The sequence below is a fragment of the Ostrea edulis genome, chromosome 1, assembly GCF_947568905.1.
Source record: "Ostrea edulis chromosome 1, xbOstEdul1.1, whole genome shotgun sequence".
Taxonomy (NCBI): Eukaryota; Metazoa; Mollusca; class Bivalvia; order Ostreida; family Ostreidae; genus Ostrea; species Ostrea edulis.
In genome coordinates this window covers 40,638,019-40,664,129 of record NC_079164.1, presented here as the reverse complement: position 1 = coordinate 40,664,129, position 26,111 = coordinate 40,638,019, and the positions used below count along the sequence as shown (strand labels likewise).

General features: G+C 36.9%; 2 protein-coding genes across 14 annotated transcripts in view; one reads left to right on the top strand and one right to left on the bottom strand.

Annotated features, from left to right (window-relative positions):
* Window positions 1-291: 291 nt before the first annotated feature.
* LOC130050080 (NACHT and WD repeat domain-containing protein 2-like) lies at window positions 292-20,457 on the bottom strand. The gene is made up of 10 exons (XM_056148761.1): window positions 19,811-20,457; window positions 17,948-18,056; window positions 16,949-17,037; window positions 16,174-16,290; window positions 15,661-15,864; window positions 10,428-10,557; window positions 8,952-9,183; window positions 8,032-8,191; window positions 7,356-7,526; window positions 292-6,780 (listed from the first exon to the last, which is right to left on the bottom strand). Exons 2-10 carry the CDS (start codon window positions 18,048-18,050, stop codon window positions 2,965-2,967), a joined length of 5,022 nt encoding a protein of 1,673 aa, XP_056004736.1. The 5' UTR covers window positions 18,051-18,056; window positions 19,811-20,457; the 3' UTR covers window positions 292-2,964.
* Window positions 20,458-22,490: 2,033 nt separating this feature from the next.
* The window catches only part of LOC125656362 (multiple epidermal growth factor-like domains protein 6), a 70,123-nt gene continuing 66,502 nt past the window's right edge, over window positions 22,491-26,111 (top strand). For 8 of the 13 annotated variants that reach the window (XM_056148712.1, XM_056148721.1, XM_056148716.1 and 5 more), the window contains exons 1-2: window positions 22,570-23,309; window positions 25,128-25,265. In XM_056148712.1, coding sequence (XP_056004687.1) covers window positions 23,218-23,309; window positions 25,128-25,265 — 230 coding nt within the window. In that variant the 5' untranslated portion in view covers window positions 22,570-23,217. Of the gene's footprint in view, window positions 23,310-25,127; window positions 25,266-26,111 lie in introns of all 13 variants that reach the window. The other 5 variants (XM_056148753.1, XM_056148746.1, XM_056148742.1 and 2 more) reach the window with 2 other exon arrangements.

Here is a 26,111-nt window from a genome sequence, read left to right as displayed (position 1 = left end):
AATCTACATGCCTGATGAAAAACCATTAAAGTCACTAAGTGATAAATTTTGAAATTCTTTGTATACAAGATTTTGTAAAAGATCAAAGTAAACAAAAATGAAATTTCTCAAAATCCTAAATTGGCTTTGTACTTCATTTTTCCCATGAACTATGTGATGTACTTTGCTTTAATATGTTACCAGTTTGACTATATATCAGCAATTATTATTTTGATTTAGAACTCTGATGATGACAGTTTAAGATCTCGTACAAGCAAGGCCTTGCCAAAGTGCAGAAATAAAATAAGATAAGAACTTTTAACAAATTTATTACTGTAACATTTAACAGGGAAAAGTTTTATAAATAAGTTGATTAACAAATGTAAAACAAGATAATGTGCTAACACAGACTTCATTCATCAATATAAATGCAAGGTCCAAAATGCTGTCGATCCAATTAAAGACGACATATGTCTTACATCGTACACGTTTTTAACAAAACCACAGGCACTGGAAGTTAATGTAAATATATATTATGTGCATGTATAAAAAAGGAACTTCCAGTGCCCGTGAACAAGACCTGAGAATGGACACTATACATTCAGACTAGAAATGACTACCATAGGGACTAAAATGAATAAGACAGGAGGCAAAGACTGGTATCTACCCAAGGAATTAAGAGGTGTGCTGATGGCCGGACCTCAGAAAAATCCAAAACCAACCAAACATTTGGTACTTGGAGGTGTGGCTGAAATAACTAATTGTATTGACGTTATGCAAGTATTAATATCCAACTTCCATGAGATTTGCTATGACGCTATGTGAAATCTGAAAATAAATGAGTTTTAACCATTGACAAACTTTGTTAGTTTCTATCATTAGTTTCTTGACCCCCATGGGAGAACCATCAAATACAATGAAAGGGAAATATCTCTGATATCAATAGGAATGATAGATTTTATAGTGCATTATATAATATTACCGTAATACACTAAACAAATAAAATAAATATAAATACATACAATAAATAACAGTTAAATGAACATTCATTAATTAAAAAAAAAATCTCAGAGTAAATAAAATTCTCTACAATATATTGCACGTATTCTATACTATCATTTAATTGTTTCTATGTAAACACAAAATCACAACAAAAGATAACAAGATGTATGAAAGGTGAAGATAACGAACAGTGATCAATCTCATAACTCCTATAAAGGTGAAGATAACGAACAGTGATCAATCTCATAACTCCTATAAAGGTGAAGATAACGAACAGTGATCAATCTCATAACTCCTAAAAAGGTGAAGATAATGAACAGTGATCAATCTCATAACTTCTATAAGTAATACAAAATAGAGAGCTGGACAAACACGGATATACCAGAGGTGGGATCAGGTGCCTAGGAGGAGTAAGCATCCCCTGTCGACCGGTCACACCCACCATGAGCCCTATGTCTTGATCATGCAGGTAAACAGTTATCCGTAGTCAAAATCAGTGTGCTAAAAACGGCCTAACAATCGGTATGAATAATGTCAGATGTACAGGTTGTATTGGCAAACTAGATCATTATAATGACCATAGAATTTTGGGAAATGCTGACTTTAAACGAGACTGTTGAAACCCCTGTATCATCAACTTGTTTGTCAGTAGTCTGCCTCGATTTAAAATATGCATGAATGTTAACATGTCAGCGGTGATTTTTATGCACTGTAAAGATGTTTTTGTCATTTTTGGTAATAACTGGTAAACAGGACTGGCAGCTAATGCCTCTTTCACCATCAAAGACAAAATATATTAATAACTCAAAACCAAATTCTATCACACCAAATAGAACTTTGAAATCATTTCTTATACAACCAATGAATCAATCAATTTTTACCAGCAATGAAACCTTGCATAAAGATCTGGTTACCATTGGTGTTACCAGTAAATGGTCATGGTCATTGGAAGAGCACTCTGCGGAGCCCTTATCATGATCATGGCATTCTGCATACCATGGTATTTCTCGCAAGTGCAACGATTACCAAACTGTATATGAAATGAAACAAAGTGTATAAATACATGTAAATAATCTCTGGTATATCCAGGGGTCCTTGTTTGCACAACTCTCTATTTTGTATTGTTTATAGGATTGATCGAGTTATGAGATTGGTCACTGTTCGTTTTCTTCACTTTTCATTAACATTGGGCAGTATTACATCTGTGACATAGAGTTAATTTTTTTTTTTAAATATGGAATTGTGTACAATGTACATTACACATATCAATCAAATAATTGAATATAATATCATGGATAAAAAACACTTTGCATCCTCCATTTTCCTGAGGCATAAAACCAGTGGAGTGAAATCTTCAACAGACCCTATCGCCATTAAATACAATGTATATAAGCTGGGCTTGTAGCGACTGGGGACAAACAATTCTGATTTCTTATAAATGTAATTTGTTATATTAAATGAGTTTAAAATTATGTTTTTTAAAGATAAAAGGGAACAAGAAATGTTATAGAAATGTGTATGCCCCCATGGGGCAAAATTAAAAGGGTTATACACATGTTTTATATAATTGATAGTAGTGCCAAAACAATTCAACATAAATTGAGCAGAAAATACTTATGTCCAGAGTGGAACATCAATCGGTACCCCTCGCCCTTTACGTCATTATGTGACCTCAAAATAAAAAAGCGTCTTCTTCTCACAACTAACCCACAAATCAAATATCATTACGATCAAGTGAATGGTTCTCAAGATATTGAGCAGACAACATGTGGTCTACCAACCGATGGGTGCAGAGCAATATGCCCCTCTTCTTTGAAGGGGGTATAATGAAAAGAACTTTGCTGTAAGTGTGAATTTGTTACAAGCATATTCACTGTAACTGTGTTTTACTGTACAAAGTATGATGATCAAAAAAGGAACCTTGCCATACTGATATTGGTAACAACAAAATTGATCACATGCCATAATAGACTCAAGTCTATACTACACAACCACGCACACACTAGATGTCTTACTTCCATGTTCTTTTCTCTGGTTACTATTTTTACCTAGTCCCGAGTACATGCCCTTAGAGAGGAGACTTAATCTCTGTGAAATATCATGAATCATCATAGTGATCCTGTGTTTGGATTCTGTTGAGTAGTCTGGCACCTGCAGCAGCATGATTCTTCCATCCTCACATCCTACAATGATTAACCCCTGAGAAGACACATCTAAGCTGATGGGGATGCTATGTACTGGAAACACACTCTGAACTTTTCTCTCCTTGATACTTCCCACTTTCAGTAATCCTCCCCGTACATTTAACCACACCGCAGTCCGTCCATTCGGCATCACTTTGGGTGCTGTAGCTCTGGTTTTGACATTCTTTAACATAACGTCTGCTTCCTCAACATCAAACTGATAAACATGTTTCAAGGAATTCAAGTCATACAGATTCAAAAGCTTGTCGATTCCATAGCAACCAGCACCATCTACACTCAGATAGGAATTAGGCATAGGGTCAACCTTCTCTTTTTTAATCACTTTTTTGGCCTTTGTGTCCAAGATGGCAAGATATTGCAACTGGCTGTCCACCAGCTCTAAGAGAAATAAGTATCCACCTTCTCCAAGACGCTGTATCCTGGAGGCGTGAACACCCTTCACGATAACAAGTTCCTCCAAAGTATAAATATTTACAAGCAACAGATCACAAGTCCCTACATCTTCACCTTTCTGGTTTCTAGAAATCAAAATTTCCTCATCACAGTGCGTCATCTCAAGAATGACTTCCCCAATATCAACATAGTCAACATGAAATGTGTGTAGATTCTTTCCTGATTTGATGTCCCAGAAACTATATTCAGAACTCGAGTTGTCATTTAGGCATTTCACCAACATGCGGGTATTGGAACATTTGTAGTGTTTCAAAGCCAAACTGCTAACAGGAAGTGAACACACCATGTTTCCAGTTTCTGTATTCCATATCCTGATTGCATTATTTGAAAGATACTCTCGTAGAACAGCATGAGCTCCATCTGGTGTCACCACTGGTCGCATGGTGTCAAAAGATTCTGAAATTTGTGTCCTGATTGTACCATTGACCAAGTCCAATACGGACACATCATTGGCCGAAAATCCACCTAGTATTGCTGTTTGACCCGTCTTTGACACAGCAATATATCTTGGACTGGACTTCATTGTCAATGGCCGAAACTTTGAGTCAATTGTTCCTATGGCATCCAGTTTCCACACCTGGATTGCATTGTTCCTTTTAGAGGTGGTAAATGCCAGATTCCTTGCATTGTTAACTTCTAAGAAACTCAGCACTGACTTGCTGGCCTCTATACATGCCCTGGTGCTACCCTTTGCTACGTCCCACACAATGATGTGACCTTCATATCCTACGACCAATGTCTTGTCATCATTAAGAAGATGGCTGAACATATCTAAAACACGGTGCTCAGGTTTAATGGAATCTGGAATTCTGAACCGTTTGTGAAGTTTATTTGATTTGTAATTCCAAAGGAGAATTCCTTCTTCTGTCCTTAAAACCAGGAAATTACCACTAGAAGACATCATGGCAGCTTGAATTTTTTGTCCATCTGGAGATTTGATTTCACTGAGAACATGTCCCACGGTACCATCGTCCTTGTTAATGTTGATCATGTGGACTTGACTTGTATTTTTCAACAAAACAAAGGCTTCATGAGTTGTAGGTGAGAAAACGAAAGAAAGAGGAGGTCCAGCCACCTCGAATCTGTGAAGCTCATCCAAAGTCTTCACACTGTAGGCAGCAAAAGTTGTGGATTTCAAATGGAACACTGTCAGTTTTTTGTCAGGGGATATGACCATGTCATCAGCTAAAATACCAAAGTTGTGTACATGCTGACCCGTCTCTGAGCAGAACACATCTGCAGAATGACCTTTGTGAAGGCTATATATCTTCTGCTCCACCAAGGCATATTTGAGAGAATCAGCCATTCCTACAGAGGGGTAGTTCTTCCCAAGAATCAGGGATTTCTTAATTTCTGAAGTCTGTGTGTTCACCGTGATGAAAGGATGCATTGTCTTTTGATATGCTGAAGAGAAATACACCACATTTTCACAGCTTTCAAAGCCCATGATATTCAGCTTGCATTCATCTGGATTAAACACTTGTAGTTCACATTCTAGTTCTCCAATGGTCAAATCCCAGAAAAAGACCAGGTTGTTTTCAGCTAAAGCAACAAGATGATTCCCATCATCAGATATTGCTGTATTTGTGCAACCATAAGGCAACTTTTGATTTTCAATCTTATACAGCATTGCTTCACTTGGAACATGGTAACAGGTCACATACGGGACTGGGGTCTTTTGATCATCTGATACTTCCAAACACTCTGTAACCAACATTTTCTCTGGACTGGATTTCTTGTCAGTCAGGTATGACAACATATGTCCAGACACTTCAAATGCAAGGGATTCTGGGTACTTCTGGAGACTAGACTGACAGGACTTTAGTACTTTCTTTAAAGCACTGGATATAGTACTGTTGGTATAAATAAAATCACCAAGGACTTGTATGACTGAGGTAGCTTTGATTTTGGCAAAAAGGAAATGGTAGTTGTATAAGCAAATAGCTTTGAGTTCAGCCTCTCTGTCTGAATTTGCTAAATGGAATGGTAGTTTGTTCAATTTACGTTTGTTGAATCGGACTTGTTCTTTTCCTTGCTTGTCTGTATACAAAAATTTGACTGGTTGAGCGGCTATTTTTCTGTCAGCTGCGGAATCAAGCGAGGACATGCCATATTTTTTGGCTTGCTCTGGAGTATATTTGAATGGCTTTGGCACATTGTACCATGTGCCCAGGAAGTAATCTGCAAGGTTGGAATGAATTTCCACTGCAAAACGTTTGACCTTCAGGTAGCGCTCCTGACTGGCTTCGATGAATTGCCTATGGTACCAAAACGTTACCCGAGTCTCGTCTACCTCTTTGTCCACAATATACTTCTGAACATCGTACTTTAACCTGACCCAGAGTAGTGATGGGATTCTCCTGATTGGAGGGAGCTGGAATTTGAAGACTTCTGTCAGCAGTACATCGTCTATTGACATGACATCTTCCAACTCCAGTTCACTGAGACCTGAGGATGAGGCTGTGAGATAAGCAAATGACCTCTCTACAAACATCTTTCCATGTTTATTCTCCAGCTGAGCAAATAATGTGGATATACTATCTTGAAGGGTTGTTTTTAGGATACACATATCTACTGGGGTGTACGACTTCCACATCAGAATATTTTCAAAGACAAGTTTTACAAACAGAGGGAGACTACAAACCTGGAAAGCCTTTTGGACAATTTCAAACTGTTCAGAAGTTAGCGTCCTGTTGCTTCCTTCCAACCACACCTTCAGAATCTGAAATCCTAACTCTTCCCCTAAAACTGGGACAATGATGAAACTCTTAGGGCTAAACAGAACTTTCAAATTTGTCACTAATTCCAAAGTCTCTATGTAAGAGGACAACACAATGCGGACATTTTGTTTTAGTTTCCTTGGCAACCATCGGAGTTTGTATGCAGCATGGTCTTCAGATAACTGGTCCAGGGAGTCCAGAATAATGACCAGTGGTCTGTCTGACCTGTACTCATCAAGCAGGCCCTGGAACAAAATCACCAATTCATCAAACTCTTCTGGGACATCGACAGCATCCCCCGTGGTGTTGTACAAAATCTGGCTGCAGAGGCTGCGAAGAAGTCGACGTAGATTGCTGCTGTCTGGAGAAGTTCCCAGGAACCGCAGGACTACCACAGCGTCTTTGTGATACTCAAAGGGCACCTGAAAGAAGTTAAGAAAAATCAAAGCTATATTTGGATTTTTGATATCATTTAAAAAAAATTTTGATCAGATGAGAAAGATGTTCCGAGATTTTCCTTGTACATTATGATTGTAGGTGGAGAACACTCAAAATGGACATGTTTGAAAACTACATTATCACGCCATTTCACTTTCTTTGTTTCCATTTTTCTAACCTCTTATATGCATACATGTAATACAAAGTGGCCTCAAAAATGCAGGAAAATGGTCACTTCCAGGAAATCTTTATCAACATTTCTTGAAACATGTACATGTATGTCAGTGTATTTTCAGAACATTAGTCTATTCATTAAATTTTAGCATTTGTTCATGTCCAGAAGATTTATGATAATAATAATCATCATTTTAAAGAAAACAAAAGCTGCAGAAAGGAAGCACCAAAAAAACTTGCACTTGATTTCTGTGTAGTAGGTATTAGTATCACCTTCAATGACCTTGTAATCTTCTCTTTTATTTTTCAAATAAACTTATGGTCAAGCAGAGCAAAAACATGTAAGAAAATCTGTGTAACAGAACAACAATGAATAGCAATGTACCCTTCTAGCAACTTCAGCCATGATGGAGGTTTTTCCACTTCCAGAAGGGCCATAGATTGTGAAAGGTTCTGGGCTTCCCTCTCTCAAATAACTGGCAATTTTGTCCAGGATTTCCTGTCGACCATGAAACATGGCACATCGTTCTTTAGCCATGGTCAGGTGCTGTAACACCTACAGAAAGATCAAAATAAGTTAGGGTTCCTGACTTGGAGGGATACATGAAATTCATGTACTTTCTGACAATGTTACTTTCAACAACTGATTGTATCAATTTTATAAATACATTTCATTTCTGAAAATACATGAAGGTATGAACTGCAGCACTTCACGTCAGAATAGAATTATGCCAGCATGAAGCGTTGCAGCTAGTCCATGCTCTCACATGTTTTCAGAATTTATATTTACATTCCTCTTTCATTTCTGTCAGAATTTCCAGTCATTAAATAGTTGTACTGTATTTATCAAGGTTCATTTGTGCATTGATCACAACTAAAACTCATTGGGAAATGGCTATGATATTACAATTTGTAGAGATATAAGAGGCAGAAACATTGGAAATATAAATATCATTATGTGGACTGATTCTACTGCATGTACTTCTTGACAAAGCTGCTTTTAACAATTTGATATCTACTCGGCATATTAATCATTACGTAGACTGATTCCATGGCAGTACCTCGATGTACAAGTTGTCTTTTGACAGTTCACTCTCCATGGAGACCGATCTATCCAGCAGGTTTTTGATGCCTTCGTAAAACTGACCGGCAAACTCCTCCAGATAATCCCTGTGGTCCTCCCGATTTATTCCTCCTCTATCACTCCACTTCACCACTGACCTGAAAGAGTTCTTGCCCTTTTCACACAAGATTTTTATCATCTATTTTAAAAGATCAATTTGCATATTAGAAAAGTTAAAAACAATCATTTATTCCAACTACTATATGCAGATGGCATTCAGCTATGACAGATATACAAAAGTCTAATAGTCTCAAATAAGATTTTTTTTTTAAATTGATCTCATAATAATAAATTCATGACTGTTTTTATGAGATAGCATCTTTGTATTTCATAATGACTAAGTTAATGATCTATAGTTATAACAAGTTATCTCATTATAACGAGAAAATGCTTTTGTTACAATGATTTAGTTATCTTGTTATAATGAATTAGTATCTAACAAGAGACCCATGGGCCATATCGCTCACCTGAGTCACCTTCTAAAAACAATCAGAACCCCTTGCCCTTTACTTTATGAGAAATACGGAGTAAAGGGCGAGGGCTGGGGTGGTCATATGATCAAATCCTGTGAATCCTAAACGGCTCCTCAATAGATTTGATTAAATATTCCCTCAATTCATAGCCCATGAATTTTTGAGATTTATGTTTTTATTAACTTATTAATGCGATATTAAAACTAAGTTCTTTTAACAAGATTATTACTAACCTGAAGTCATTATACCAAGAACTTTTTCTCATCATAACATGATCAATAAGCTGTTAATATAATTAATAATTATTATGAAAATTTCCTTGTATGCAGTATAAACAATACATTTACTTTCACAAGCTGAATGAGGAGACAATAGATCTTACTACCTTTGTATTTTGTCTTTACTGATGAATTGTGGGAGTCGGTCCTCTCTAAGTTTGTCCAGTAATTCCTGTGCCTCCTGGTTTATTGTATTGCCAGACATATCAATGTACCGCCAAGCTTTGGAGTGACCCAGATTGTAGGAAATATCTTCAATAATCCTCACAAAACAAAGGCAGTGTTCTGCGGGATTCCCGGGTGACTTCAGAATCCCCTGCTGTATTTCATCTTCAGTCACTATATTTTTTTTAACAAAAGAAATGTCAAGATATCAGAAAAAAAATTCTATTCTTAATCATAATTGGTCATTGAATTCTGAAGCTCCTTCTGCCACTCTTGCATCAACTTTATACAATTATTGACTGTTGATGAGGTCTACTAGTGACTGTATGGACTTGGTCAGGTACTGGTTGACTGAGGCCTTGATACTGACCAGGTCTATATATCATGAATTGACCTAATCAAAATTCAATAACTGCTTTATCGAATGATCAAGAATTTTACAACAGTTTGCATGATATTTTTTCTTTTTATTCCTTCTGAAAAGTTGTGTTTTAAAAACAAGATGTGTTTGTAAAACACAAATGCCCCATAATGGCCAATTCCAAAGATGGCCAAGGTCACAAAGACAAATATCTTGGTACCAGTAGAAAGATCTTGTCACAAGAATGCTCATGTGCAAGATGAAAGCTCTAATATTTACCATTTAGAAGTTATGACCAATGTAAATTTTTTAAAAGTAGATTAAATGCCAAGGTCAAAAGGTTTAGTACCCACGGAAAGGTCTTGTCACAAGAAACACTAAATAATGTGAAATATCAAAGCTCTAGCATTTACTGTTCAAAATGTTATTAGCAACTTAGGTTAAAGTTTTCAAAAAGTAGGTCAAACTCCAAGGTGAAGGTCACATGGTCAAATATTTTGGTACCCAAGGAAAGGCCTTGTCACAAGGAATACTCATATAAAATATCAAAGCTCTATAACACTCACTGTTCAACAGTTATTAGCAAGGTTGAAGTTTTTTAAATTTAGGTCAAACACCAAGGTCCAGGTCACAGGGTCAAAAATGTTGGTACCCACGGAAAGGTCTTGACACAAAGAATACTCATGTGAAATATCAAAGCTCTAGCACTTGCTGTTCAAAAGTTATTAGCAAGGTTAAAGTTTGAGATTGAATAACAGAATGACAGAAAGGACAAAAACAATATGCCCCCCCCCCCCCCCCCACCACCCCCCCCCCCCCCCCCCCCCACCCGATCTTCGATCTCAGGAGGCATAAATAGAGATATGAGAATAAAATGGTTTTGCTTAGTCTTAAATTCACTCACTAGCAACTTAACGAGGGCCAAGATAGAATGGGAGCAAATATTTCTCGTATTTTATTTCATTTTTCTTGCCCGCTTCAAAACAAACATGGCTGAGTTTGAGTATGAGTACGGTAAAAGTTTTATAACCTCCAGGCCTGGTTGTAACTTGTATACCTGACATGAAGTACTTGTGTTTGTCCGCTTCAGTCATCTTCCCTTCAGCAAGAGAATGTTGACTTGCCCGCTTCAATTTATCCCGCATTTCCTCAGCCACTCTCTCCCATTTCTTTACTGCTTCAGGGTCCTATGTAACATAATAATTCATCAAGAGCATTGTACAACATAATGAATTTTGACATTAAAGCTGAACTGACTGACTGAATATGTGGCAGCCCAATTTTCATTACCAATTACTCTATTATGGTAAGTACGTATACACTGTACCCACTGAAACAATAGTAACATTTAAAACCATGAAAATCAGACACCACAACAATAAATCATTCTGTTTGATGATTTGAATCTGCACATCTGTACAGCATGATTACAATCACTATATACATGTAGAACAATTAATTTATGTAACACGAAAAATGTGTTGAATATTGAAGGAAGAGTAATTAATTATGATGACAATATATTCACTTTTTTTTTTAATTTGTGGATCTAAGATCCTGAGAATAGAACAGAAATTAACTCTGCGATATATTTTCCTCCCATCCAGTGTACAATGATCACTCATCGATGCAAGTTTAAATCATGCAGGGTTATATAATAGTTTCTTGGAAGTCGACCATTTACATGTATAGAGACCAACAACACTGTTTCTTTCATCATCCCAATAGTTCTCCTGGGACACTCACTGGGGGTATCCCAATAGTTCTCCTGGGACACTCACTGGGGGTATCCCAATAGTTCTCCAGGGAAACTCACTGGGGATATCCTAATAGTTCTCCTGGGACACTCAATGGGGGTATCCCAATAGTTCTCCAGGGAAACTCACTGGGGGTATCCCAATAGTTCTCCAGGGAAATTCACTGGGGATATTCCAATAGTTCTCCTGGGACACTCACTGGGGGTATCCCAATAGTTCTCCAGGGAAACTCACTGGGGATATCCTAATAGTTCTCCTGGGACACTCACTAGGGGTATCCCAATAGTTCTCCTGGGACACTCAATGGGGGTATCCCAATAGTTCTCCAGGGAAACTCACTGGGGGTATCCCAATAGTTCTCCAGGGAAACTCACTGGGGATATTCCAATAGTTCTCCTGGGACACTCACTGGGGGTATCCCAATAGTTCTCCTGGGATACTCACTGGGAATATTCCAATAGTTCTCCTGGGACACTCACTGGGGGTATCCCAATAGTTCTCCAGGGAAACTCACTGGGGATATCCTAATAGTTCTCCTGGGACACTCACTAGGGGTATCCCAATAGTTCTCCTGGGACACTCAATGGGGGTATCCCAATAGTTCTCCAGGGAAACTCACTGGGGGTATCCCAATAGTTCTCCAGGGACACTCACTGGGGGTATCCCAATAGTTCTCCAGGGAAACTCACTGGGGGTATCCCAATAGTTCTCCAGGAAACTCACTGGGGGTATCCCAATAGTTCTCCTGGGACACTCACTGGGGGTATCCCAATAGTTCTCCAGGGATACTCACTGGGGATATTCAAATATTTCTCTAGGGACACTCACTGGGGATATTCAAATATTTCTCTAGGGACACTCACTGGGGATATCCCAATAGTTCTCCAGGAATACTCACTGGGGGGTATCCCAATAGTTCTCTAGGGAAACTCACTGGGGGTATTCCAATAGTTCTCCAGGGAAACTCAATGGGGATATCCCAATAGTTCTCCAGGGACATTCACTGGGGGTATCCCAATAGTTCTCCAGGGAAACTCACTGGGGATATCCCAATAGTTCTCCAGGGAAACTCACTGGGGGTAGCCCAATAGTTCTCCTGGGACATTCACTGGGGGTATTCCAATAGTTCTCCAGGGAAACTCACTGGGGGTATCCCAATAGTTCTCCAGGGACACTCACTGTGAGTATTCCAATAGTTCTTCTGGGACACTCACTGGGATATTTCAATAGTTCTCCATGGATAATCACTCTCGTAAGCTTACAAGTTGATACTTTTAAAATCTAGGGGATGATGATTTAAGACAGACAGTGGAATATAATGAATTGAAGGGATGGTTTGCAGTAGGTCACCTAAGGGACTTGGGTTACCTACAAACTAATGAAGATAGCTAGATGCATGATTCTCATAGATCTCCTGTTGAATAGATAATGCATCAATGTTTAACCAGCTGTATCAGTGATTTTTATTCTAGTTATTAGTACATGTAGTTACACCTAAACATAAAGTAATCCACTGAAATATGTGTGCGTGTATTAAACATTAACAGATTATTCATCGTAAAATTAGTGAAAAACAGTAACTTTGTACAAACTGTCACAGCAATCAATAGTTCATCTCTGGACAATGCCAGTATTTTCCAAAGAAAACAATCACCCTTTTCTTGAAAATCTAATCCAAGCTACATTGTATTTCTTTGACAAAAAAATCAATTAAATTAACAATCAACTGACATTTTTGTATTGAGTAGGACACAAATTTTCTATTGCATCTAAAAGGTCACATTCATAAATCTGTTTTAGTTAACAATGTAACACACAAGACCAATAAGTCTGCTTTGAAGAATTTTGCAGAACAATACAAGATATCTTCACCCGTCACAAACTCCTACCCGATAATTGTGTTCACTTGATTATATACCTTTGTACAGCTATTGCTTGTCCAATAACTGTCTTTAACTTATTTGTATAAATATTGCTTACTTCATAACAGTGTTTAACTTATTTACAGATACTTGATATAACTGTGTTTAACTTATTTGTACAGATATTGCTTACTTGATAACTTTGTTTAACTTATTTGTACAGATATTGTTTACTTGATAACTGTGTTTATCTTATTTTGTACAGATATTGCTTATCTGGTATCTGTATTTAACTTATTTGTACAGATATTGCTAACTTGATATCTGTGTTTAACTTATTTATACAGATATTGCTAACTTGATAACTGTGTTTATCTTATTTGTACAGATATTGCTAACTTGATAACTGTGTTTATCTTATTTGTACAGATATTGTTTACTTGATAACTGTGTTTATCTTATTTGTACAGATATTGCTTACTTGATAACTGTGTTTATCTTATTTGTACAGATATTGCTTACTTGATAACTGTGTTTATCTTATTTGTACGGATATTGCTTACTTGATAACTTTGTTTAACTTATTTGTACATATATTGCTTACTTGATAACTGTGTTTAACTTATTTGTACATATATTGCTTACTTGATAACTGTGTTTAACTTATTTGTACAGACATTGCTTACCTGATATCTGTATTTAACTTATTTGTACAGATATTGCTTACCTGATAACTGTATTTAACTTATTATACCCCCCGCAACAAGTTGTGGGGGGGTATACTGGAATCGGGTTGTCCGTCTGTCCGTCCGTCCGTCTGTAGACGCAATGGTTTCCGGGCTCTAAAGCATTATCCTTTCCACCTACCATCACCATATCATATATATGGACTACCCATGGGATGAAGATGTTCCCTATCGATTTTGGGGTCAAAAGGTTAAAGGTCAAGCGCACTGGACATCGAAGTAGTAATATGGTTTCCGGGCTCTAAAGCGTTATCCTTTCCACCTACAGTCACCATATCATACATATGGACTACCCATGGGATGAAGATGTTCCCTATTGATTTTGGGGTCAAAAGGTCAAAGGTCAAGCGCACTGGATATCGAAGTAGCAATATGGTTTCCGGGCTCTAAAGCGTTATCCTTTCCACCTACAGTCACCATATCATACATATGGACTACCCATGGGATGAAGATGTTCCCTATCGATTTTGGGGTCAAAAGGTCAAAGGTCACGCGCACTGGACATCGAAGTAGCAATATGGTTCGGTTTGTCATGCCATTTGTTTTTTACACTCAGAAAAGAGGTAGTTTATACCTATTACCAACACCCTTTGGGAGATTGGGGTAAGCGGGGGGTATTCTTAGTGAGCATTGCTCACAGTACCTCTTGTTTGTACAGATATTGCTTATTTGATAACTGTGTTTAACTTATTTACAGATACTTGATATAACTGTGTTTAACTTATTTGTACAGATACTGCTTACCTGATAACTGTATTTAACTTATTTGTACAGGTATTGCTTACTTGATAACTTTGTTTAACTTATTTGTACAGATATTGCTTACTTTATAACTGTCTTTAACTTATTTGTACAGATATTGCTTACTTGATAACTTTGTTTAACTTACCGTATATACTCACCTATAAGTCGGTCCGCCTATAAGTCGGTTGTATTTTTTAAGGTTATTTTGTAGGAATTTGTCATTGACCCGCTTATAAATCGGTACAAATTTTTGTCAGAATAGGTTGACAATTTCAAGTCAATGCTCTAGTGTTTTTACCTATGTTTCAAAAAATATTTTGAGAAATCAATAATTATGAGGTGCTCAATATCCAAGCCATATCCGTTTGGAGTTTAAATGCATCCCTTGATCTATTATGGACCATGATCCCTTGATTACCTAAGCAATTATGGTCTCCTAATGACCAGTACCTGACACCGTGTTGACTTAGTGGCACGTGCCTCGCGAAAATTGTTATTGTGGCATTCCGGTATAATTCATTGTATCAACAATAGAGTTTTTACGAGTCAAGAATGATGATCTAAATTATCTGTTAATATATTTCAGCTGGTAGATTCTATACATATGAATATTTCAATATTAAATCGGGTTCGTAATTCAATTTTACCGATAAACGAATTGAAATTGAATTGAAAGTATTAGTTACGGGTATGTAAATAATTCTAAACTAGATAAAAATATGTAAATACTTGTACTTTATACATGATTTTAAAATACATAAACAATACGTCTAGATATTTGTGAACAATAATCATTTGTGTGGTACTCCATGATAATCGTCGGAGTTGTTTAAAAAACACTACATTACGCCGCCCAGAAAAATACCAATCTTCTTAGGATGCGCCTATAAGTCGGACATAGAGTTTTGGACAAAAAATTGACTCCCAAAAAACCGACTTATAGGCGAGTATATACGGTATTTGTACTGTATTGGTACAGACACACAAAGTCCGCTCTGCCACACGAACAGTTGAATGTGAACACAAAGAAAGACAACTCTTGAACTTAACATTGTGGGGGTTCACCTCTCTCTTTTCCCACCTATTTCTCTCCCTCCTTCCTCCCCTTTCTCTCCCCTTACCTCTTCTTTCTCTCCCTCCCATTCCTTCTTCTCACACATTCCTGTTAGATAGACAGTTACCTTTAGTTTGTAATCTGATATGACACTGCTTATCTGCTGGAGGACAAAAACTGGAGGAATGGAGTTTTCATCCTCCTTGTACCAGACATTGAATGACGACAAATCCTCTCCCATTGATCTCAAACTCTCCATCAACTGAGTGAACTCTTTCTGTGCAATCACTGACTGAAGAGCTCTGTATCCATGACGCTGATTAAGAAAGGTCTGGAAAAAAATTATAGAAATTTTGACAACTGACTTTTATCATTTATCAGAATATATAAGCAATATGCATAAAGACAGACACAAAATACATTTACAGCTATATCCTTTATTCTTAATATGACTGACTAGGAGTTTAATTTTCTTTCTCTGTTATCGAAGAGTGTAGTTAAGAGCAAATTGACCACGAGTTTAATTTAATTTTTTCTTATCCAGAAAAGTATTTACAGGCAGATTGACCATGAATTTATTTTCCGGCCTTCAGTATTTACAAGCAGATTGACCGTGCTTTCAATTTTCTGCCTTTCTTACTACAAAATTTGGCCCTGTGGACAGCTTCTGACAGTTGAGGACCTCGGCGAGACAAAGGGCAGAAGTGGAGTGGTCATCTGAGGCCTCCTCAGGAACTCCCCATCTCATGTCCACCACCTGTAACATACAACCCTGAGTGTTCAGCACCAAATAATTTGGTTTTGTATTTTCCGCCACTTGTCTATTTTTTGGCGGAATTTTGCAGATAGGACAAATCCACAAAATTACAATTGCAAAATATATACATATAGGTATACTGTACGTGGACTTATTTTTAACCAGGATTCAAATTTTAGCAGCTTTGGTGGTGAAGCAAGAGTACTAATTTCTAGATGTGCTAAAATATGAAAGTCTCTATTAATCCATTTTAACATATTGAAGCAGTGCTAATCATGATTACACTAAATAGTGCAACAGCTCTGACTGTGCCAAATGTTTATAATACACTAAAATAAGTATGCATGCAGTATATGGGTATAAGGCAACGACAGAAATTGGAAATGTAAAATATGAATAGCTACTTTTTAGGGATCAAATCGCAAACATTTCCACCCATAGAAAATACCCGTTATATATTTTGGTTTTAATGTTAAGCAATCTTTAAAAACATTTTGATTGGCTTTAATGCAACCAACTCATGAAATCTCCCCTACTCAAGCAAAACAACAACTTTTTTAACAATGGCTTTAATTATCATATCATTAAAAGGATTAAAATTCCACCATTTGTTTTCACCAACTGTGGCTTTGTAAGACTAGAACCACCTTTTGATTACCTGAAATTCCAACCCATAATTCTGTTTGCAATAGGACTGAAGTTTGGGATAGACTTCTTCAATAAGAATATTTCTTTCTTCTCTGGTGTCTATAATAAATAATCAACATCATGTGATTTTTTGGTACCATCCCTGAACTTACCTTACATTCTCGTAAAAGTCAACTCACTATATGTGATTCATGGTCAATACTATAAAATAAGTTTAACCAACCTGATAATGATGATAAACCATTTAAAATAATACGAAGTTATATAAAGAAAACAAGATGTATGTGTGTGAAGCGCTATATTACAACCATGTTGAAACCTTACTGTGGAAGCTTTGACCTTCACCTTTATCAACTTTAACCTTGACCTTTCAATTTACTAAATTTGAACTCTATATCTTGACTAGTTCAAAACCTATGCCTTCTCCACCCTCTCTCTCTCTCTCTCTCTCTCTCTCTCTCTCTCTTGATCTGAGAAATGTTTATCATGGAATGAAGTCTGAAAAAAAGGTTCTCCTAACTGATTTTTTTCCACAGATCATTGCTGACAAAGGTATAAGAAAATAAATCCTGTATAGTCACTTTTTTTCATAGACTGAAAATTATCGTGGGTTGAGAACAAATTGTAAGCCGGTTTTCATGGTCAAGAATTCCTTTTCTTTATTCAATAAATTTTCTCCATCTCATTAAGGATTTGAATTTCCAGGGTATATTTGTATCAGGGAACCAACTAAATACTGTAGATTTGTAAATATATGCGAAGAATTTATTATTGCATATTTAACGAGTACCTCCACTTGTGAAATAAATTTACTCCCTTTTACTTTTATATTGCTAAATTATTGTAAAATCTCTTGTTTAACAGTCCACTAGAGAATTCATGTTATTGCATTATGACATCTGCGAGTCATTTTGCGATATTTAAAAGTAATCATGTCTAAGAATCTACAATATAAGACAGTCATAAAAACTTGTGATCTTATATGCATTTACCGCTGAACCCAGAGTACCTGTAAATGTAGAACTGATGAAGATCCGGACGACTCTTGAATTCAGGGTGGGGAGATGATTCATACAGCCCAGGAGGATGCTCTTCTTCAGTTTGTCTGACATTGCAGCCTACAAATCACCAATAAAGGCATACTGAATTAGTTTGTTTCTAATCATTTAATTAGTAACAGGAAAAAAGAATGGGTAGCTGGGAGTTACTTGTCATGCCGAGACCCCTAAATTTTAGGAGCTATATCCCCATAACTTTTATCTGAACACCCCCCCCCCCCCCCCCCCCCCCCCACTCCCTGGTGATTGATGGTGTAAACATTGTGACTGTGAGGAAGTATGAATTACATTCTTGGAATTTCATATTGACTTTTTCTTGGTCATTCAATATGATGCTTTAGCTATACCTGAGAAGAACAGTATTCATTGTGGGTAGCAATGATTGTTTTATCATATGACTGAATAATTCAAAACATCAAAACCGTCCACTATAACTTACAAAACGATACTTGGTTAACCACCTTTGTTTACAGCTAGAGCACAAGACCGAGTCGAAAGTGATTTTAGAGACACAAGTCTTCACTAGACGACAAAAATTAAATAACACCTAGTCGAAAGTTATATCAGAGACACAAGTCTTCACTAGACGATAAAAATTAAATAACACCTAGTCGAAAGTTATATCAGAGACACAAGTCTTCACTAGACGACAAAAATTAAATAACACCTAGTCGAAAGTTATATCAGAGACACAAGTCTTCACTAGACAACAAAAATAAAAATAACCAATTATATCAATTTTTGATCTGATGTTGAAAAAGAAATTCATATATCATATTTACCTCAACAACAAGTTGAGGTGAACATAACTTTCTATTTTTTCTAGTTTGTTGTATCTCATGCAGCCAATCAGAAAGCTTAGGATTATTCAATCATATAATAATATAAATTATGCTATACAGAAACTTCTGGGTTGCTGTTATTTTGATTTTATGTTTTTCAGTTAATCATTTGAATTCCACCTGAAGAAGATATGTCATTGTCAAAACAAAAAATTTGACATCTCTCTTCATCAAAGAATGCTCTAGTCAAGATAGATTAATGATATGAATGTAGTCAACTATGCAGGGAAAATCTATATGTAATGAAATGTAGTGTGGTCCGACTGATTATTTCAAAAAACAAGTAGCTGATCTGTGGTACAGTACCCGAAGAGATTAAATGAAGAAATTCAGGAGTCTGGGGTTCGAATTCTGGTTTGGTCCATTATACTGTAACGGGAAGGGAGAAAATGCAATGGACCAGACCGAGATTCGAACCCGGGCCCCCTGAATTCTCTAGTCAGGTGCTCTACCAACTGAGCTAACTGGCCACCGGCGATCGAACCCGGTTGACCGCTACATTCCTCCCTCCTTAAATGTCTTCACACCTGAAGACATCAACCCAGGATCTTTATCCCCGGCAGGCATTTTTACCTGTCAGTTCCAGGGGCGGGTCTACGGCACCAAATGTAACGGGAAGGGAGAAAATGCAACGGACCAGACCGGGATTCGAACCCGGGCCCCCTGAATTCTCTAGTCAGGTGCTCTACCAACTGAGCTAACTGGCCACCGGCGATCGAACCCGGCTGACCGCTACAATACCATGGGTAGTTTCTTTTTTCCTATCAATGGAAGTCAACATATGAAAGACCAATTTCATTGCAATCAGATATTTGATGAACCTCCAAATCTGATACACTGCTACATATCTCTGCTCGTCCTAGCAGATGTAAGGGCGTTTCGGTATTTGCTCTCTTTACTAAAGACTATAGTTTTTGTCAATAGTGTACAGTACCATGTAGATATGCATCATTAAGACAAGTCGAGTCTTACCGTCCAATTAGTGTCATCGATATTCCTGACAGTGACAATTATTCAGATACAGTAAAAAAAATAAATACAGCTAGAGCAATTGACAGTTCTGGTCAGTTGTCATGTTATACATGTGTTTTGTTTTGCTGTTGACGTGAATACTATCAGTACCTCCTTTATTGAAGAGTGAATTCTAATGATTAAAGTTGATACGATAAGCTTTGTTATTCCGGCAAGATTGTAATTGTGTTTTAAAATGATGGGATTTTTACGTTATTATAACATATTTTTTAATCACATTGAACTACATAGCACCCTTTCGTCAGAAAATTTTGCTAGAAAAGGGGTAAAAATAACGCTTTTAATTTTTTAGGGTGGAACTTATCCTCCCATTTCAAAACCAATATTAATGGTAGAAACCCTTCCCCTATTTAAATTTTTTTACGGATCAGCCCCTGCACCTTATATATGTAACTTTTATGCGAATGGAAGCAACATTGGAATCATAGGTACAAATGTACATTATTCAATCAAATATACAAGAATATGTTTTAATCAAGTAATAAAAACGACAAAACTCATCCCACGGTAAAAAAAAAATAAATTAAAAAAAATAAATAAACTAATAAGCAAAATACTTCAAGGAACATTCGATGTTGTTTACACTATGAAACAATTTTTCAACATTTACCTTTTCAATATCTAAAAGTTCTACATGAACTAATGTTGCATATCTTCATAGATGGGGGGGGGGGGGTGTCACTTCATTTTCCACGTTGTTTTAACTAACGAAACTGGTCCATGATTCAACGTTGAAACGATGTTGCATCTTTTATGTTGTTCCAATATTGAAAATCTTTTAACATTGCTATTTCAACGTGTGCTGACTGGGGTTTCAAACGATACAGATTGGACCAAGATACTGTGGTGCTTCCTGATTTTCACGCAAATGACCCCGTCCCATTCTTTATAAACTGTAAACTTGGGTGGCTGTTTGCTTCAAAAAGCTTTATGGCGCCATGCGGAGAGAGGAAACACGGCGTGTATTTTATGAGCTCCCCTGTTGATGTACAAACATTTCCATTATATGATCCCGCCTAGCCTTTTGGGCCTCTGTGTGAAGTTCAAGTCTACATACTTAAATTTGTCTGGTCAGCTAGCTCATATTGTTAAACCTCACCATCTACCTTGGCACATCTTCCCAGGTCAAGGATTTGTGATCCGCCACATTCTCCAATCTTAAATGGATTGAAGTTATAATTTCTGAAAACTGTCTAACACTGGAAATAATGAGGATTAAATTGTATTTAATTTTTAAGCTTACGGTTTGCAAAATGCGTGCATGACACAATAGCAACTTGACGGTTTTCTCTCTCTCCCTTATGAACATTACATGTTTGTTTGTTTGTTTGCCTTTGTTGTTTATATTTCTAAAATATACACAGTTTATTTATTTATCAATTTATATTTTGGTCTTACAGTCATCTTATCAATAGTACAAGCAACAGGGTTTTAAACATAAAAGGGATCGAGCACAAGTTCTTTTATAAAACTTCGAACGCTCTCTCGCAAGCAACAGGGAGACTCCCTAATATATATGTATAGAATAGAATATTTATTCAACCAATTTGGGCCCCCTGAGGAGCATATCATTATGATATACACTGACAAAGTCCAAAATCACAGAAGCACATGACAAAGGAAAACAAAGACAATGTATATGTTCCATCTCAAATCGTTATTTACCTGTCATCTATGATCTGTTCACAATACAGACACATCTTGGTTTTTTTTAACTCATTAATTCGTCTAAGAATCCCTAAACTACTTGCATCTTACATTAGTTCATTTCAATATTAGATAAATACTCTCTTCTCGTACCTTGGATCGCATTGTAATTTTTTAATTAGCCGTTGCGTGGGTGGGTGTAAATATAGGAATTGCATTTTGTCATATTGTAGTTTTTGCATTTACACCCGTCTAGTAAATTTTAGAATTACAATATGACACTTGCATTCATTCACGACAGTTGCTCGGCAACTGAATCGTATCCCCCCTCCTCCTTTTTTTTTTCTTCTTTCTGTACTGATGTTGGCAATTTCTTGTTTACACGAATTGTTTTACACTCCGAGTAGGTCGAGTCGGATTGTCGACTGTTACATCTCTCTTCTTCTTTTCTTAGATTGAGAAATGTCTTCTCCAAGTTGAGCACTCGGGTTACCATGAGAGAGAGAGAGAGAGAGAGAGAGAGAGAGAGAGAGAGAGAACATATTTGATCGCGGATCTACACTGTAGAAAGCTATTAAGTAATTGTTCAACTATCCGTAAGATAGTTTTGAGACTTGTATCAAATTTAAATCAACATTTTCCATGCAGATTACGATAAAAGTTTACTTTGTAGAGTTAATGTAAATCAAAATATAAACTCAACAATAAGATTAGATAGCAATTGCACCATGCATGGGGGTAAAACTATTAGAATCTGTCCGGAAAAAATAAGAGAGAAGGTGGAGAAGGGATTATTCATTCTCTCTCTCTCTCTCTCTCTGGCCTTTGCTTTAATCTAATGCGCCTAACATTGCATGTAAAGACATCCATTATCAGGTCCTATAATGATATCTCATGCAATCTTGTCATTTTCTGCACACTTCGACAGAGTAATCAGTCCCCCTTATAAATCTTACACACGAAGTGCTTCTTACATAATTTTTGCAAAGAGAATTCCGTCCAGGGAATCGACGATATATATATACGTTATGGTAAGCGCTCGTTGGGACACTTAAACCATTTACCTACCGAGTTTCTCACACAAGAGGCGTTTTATCAAAGCCTTCCCGCTAATTAAGCATTCAGCAGTCGATCGTCCGCGCTCATCTAGACATGTATGGATAATTGTGTATTAAATTATGTGAATGCTATATTCTATTTGGATTTCCTATTATCCCATAATCCTGTGACGACAGCGAAATGAATCGGAATAACAGAAAATAGCGGGGCTCTTTTTTTTCTCCCCAAAAGCAACGAGACAATAAATTTAGCTTAATTGAAGTGGACTGTGTAAAAAGACTTTGTTCATTGGTTTAAAATTGGAATTTTAAATTTTTTAAATCATCGTTAAAATCTTGGGATGAGAGACCACGGACTTATCTAAGCGTGGCGATCAGTGCGGATTGTGGAATTGTCCCCTAATTCCCACTTTCTATTCTAATCTGACCATACCCCCAAGAACAATTGAACTGATCAGCAATTTAAAAAATCAAATCATCGGTCTTTTCTAAGTGACGGAGTTTGTTTTATTTGAAAGTTACGAAACACAGCGGAATATTTAAATTTCACATGGAGTGACGATGTGTATATGTTGTAAAATGTATACTTTGTGTATCTGAAGATTTTTTGGGAAAGGATAAGGATTTCTCCGGATATTCACAATGGTTCCCCGTGTTAGTGATCTGATTGTCGTATTTATGATATTTGCGGGTATATTACCATCTGATGGAACATACAATCTCCGAAAGGGCATGTAAGTACTAGAATTAATATTTAGTACAGGAATTCTGAAAGTCTGATTTTATCGGACCCTTTTCTTCTCATTTAAAGCTGTTTTAATGCGAAGAATAATTCTCATCATAAACCACAGGTTTATGTGTTTTCGGGTATTTTCTCCCATTTGCTAAAGGAGCAGAAGTACAGATTCTAGGTTAAATATATCTGGCCAATATTGAGTACATGTAATATTAAGTAATAGTTCAGGGAAAGCTGTGAAAAGCAAATAAATGCTGCCTTTTGGCTCGCAATTATTATATACACTCGGTTGTAACAGTTTACGACGAACACACCGAAATACAAAGTTGTTTATTAAAGCACAACCCTTTCATATTGTACCGGTACTTGAAAAATTAATTATCTCAAATTAGGCATACAATTTATACTGACTGTGAATTCAAGTAAAATTACATTACGTGTAGTTTGTTGTTTACTTCTATAATACGAGATCCTTTGTCAATCAACACAATACCTATACGCAATTTCGGTAAATTTACAACTTTTAAAACGTTTCCCCCGCATTTGAATTCAATCATGTTTTCTCGATACGTACCGTGTAGCGCAGCCACCTCGCCACCCGACAACAATGATATGCTAATTAGCTGTTTTCAAAATGCAGACAAGTATACCAGAGTTGTTATTTTCTAAAACACACGAATGCATTAGCACAGCCATAAATTTCACAGCGTAATGTACAGTGATTTTAAACACAGGGGCTAAGCCCGTTTTGGGCCCGAACCCTGTGATACCATAAATATATTTATGGTATCACAGGGTTCGGGCCCTAAGCCCGTTTTGGGCCAGAACCCCATGATACCATAAATATATTTATGGTATCACAGGGTTCGGGCCCAAAACGGGCTTAGCCCCTGTGATTTTAAAAATTGATGAAAAAAGAAAGAAAAAGTTACTTTTCGATTTAATGGTCTATGTGCATCATGTGAACTCCATGCGATTAAAATCGAGACACGAAAAAAATTATCTACAAGCTTTGAAAATACGCCTTAAAAGTCAGCCGAAATTAAACAAGAAAAGTCAAAATGTTAAAGACATGCGGGAATATGCAATAAGACATCACTCAGATCCTGTCAATTAGCAATCTCTCTCTCTCTCTCTCTCTCTCTCTCTCTCTCTCTCGTAATTTTTCCGTAAAGAGAAAAAAAAAATGTCATGTCATCTTGAAAAAGATTTACAACCGTGCATGGGCGTGACCTTCCTACAGAAATGTGTATTGTGCCCTCCGTCATGGCGGGCCCCTTTACAAATCTCCCGATGGCCCAATAGATACAAAGTGCTGTCAGTCACGTCGCGTGTTGTAATCTATTAAGACACAATCACCGAGTCTTCCTCTTTTGTGTGTAAGATTGTCAAAATATTTCTGCACATTTTAATATACGAACCAGTCCCAAGGAATGTGCTAATTTAGTCTACAGTGTATCTAAGTACAGACAATCACCTGGCGTAAGATATAGACAGAAGTTATTAAATTATGAAACTAAGTCCTGCTTTAATTTAATGGAGCATTGAATAATCTTCAGGTGAATGTGGATATTAAAAAAAAAAAGGGGGGGGGGGTATGATTTTATGTAACAATTGAATACGTTAGTTCTCGGATACACGTGTGTCAGTAATCCACTTGATACTGTTTATCTATTTTCATGAATTCTTTTCGTATCTATCGTGTGAAAGAGATTTACCTATATACAGGTGTTTATATGCATTACACAATTTACATAAATAATGGCTATATGAGCGTGCTCTTTAATACATTATACATTTGATTTCCACCATACAGGCCAAATGTCTGCCCATTCCAAGACGTGGAGACAAGGCGTGTACAGGTGCCCTGCGTGCAGGCCTTCACGAGGCTGGTGAAGGTGTGGAAACCAAACTGTGGTCAGTCAGGATACTGGTGCATCGGCCATGAAAGAAGGTAACTACTAGCTGAAGCAGTGACTGAAAACCGCTAATTGGATGGGTTCAGTACCCCATATTCGAAGCATTGCTGGGTGGGGATCGTCACAATAGTATACGACTTATGTGGTTTTCCGTATAGGAAGACATATATTGTTTCTCATGAGAGTGATGTCTCCAAATGGTTTGGGCGAAATAATATTTCAAATATTTACAGACATTCGGAAACACTATCAAATCATCTAGATATCTAGTGATTGTTATATAGGCCTATATATATATATATATATATAGAGAGAGAGAGAGAGAGAGAGAGAGAGAGAGAGAGAGAGAGAGAGAGAGAGAGAACGAATCTATTTTAAATGAATGACACTATTTGTGTGGGATGGCAAAGTATATGTATACGAAGATTCAATCCCATGACCCATTTTAATAAAACTATATTTTGAGATATATGTAATGATGAGGTTTGTGGGCTTACATATGAAGTTGCCAGAAAAAAATCCATAACGAGGCGATACTGAAAACAAAGGGAGCAATTTAGATTTAACCCAAGCATCGATCCAATTACTTATTACAAGAAAACCAGAAATTAAGGACTTCTTCCAATACGTAATGACTTCTAGAGAGATTAAGCACGCCTTGCTTTTGCACTCAAAACGAGGGGAATTGGCGCGATTTCCAACTAATCACTGTCGTTAGATTTCATTTCTTTGTTTTAAATAATAAATAAGTTACGAAAAGAGCCCTGGTTATAAAATACGTTACGGAATATATGTATCGTGCTTCGGCACTCGTTATTTTGGAACGTGCGCACGAAGCAGAGTCTACCCACCGTGTGACGGACTGCAATAATCAAAACGTC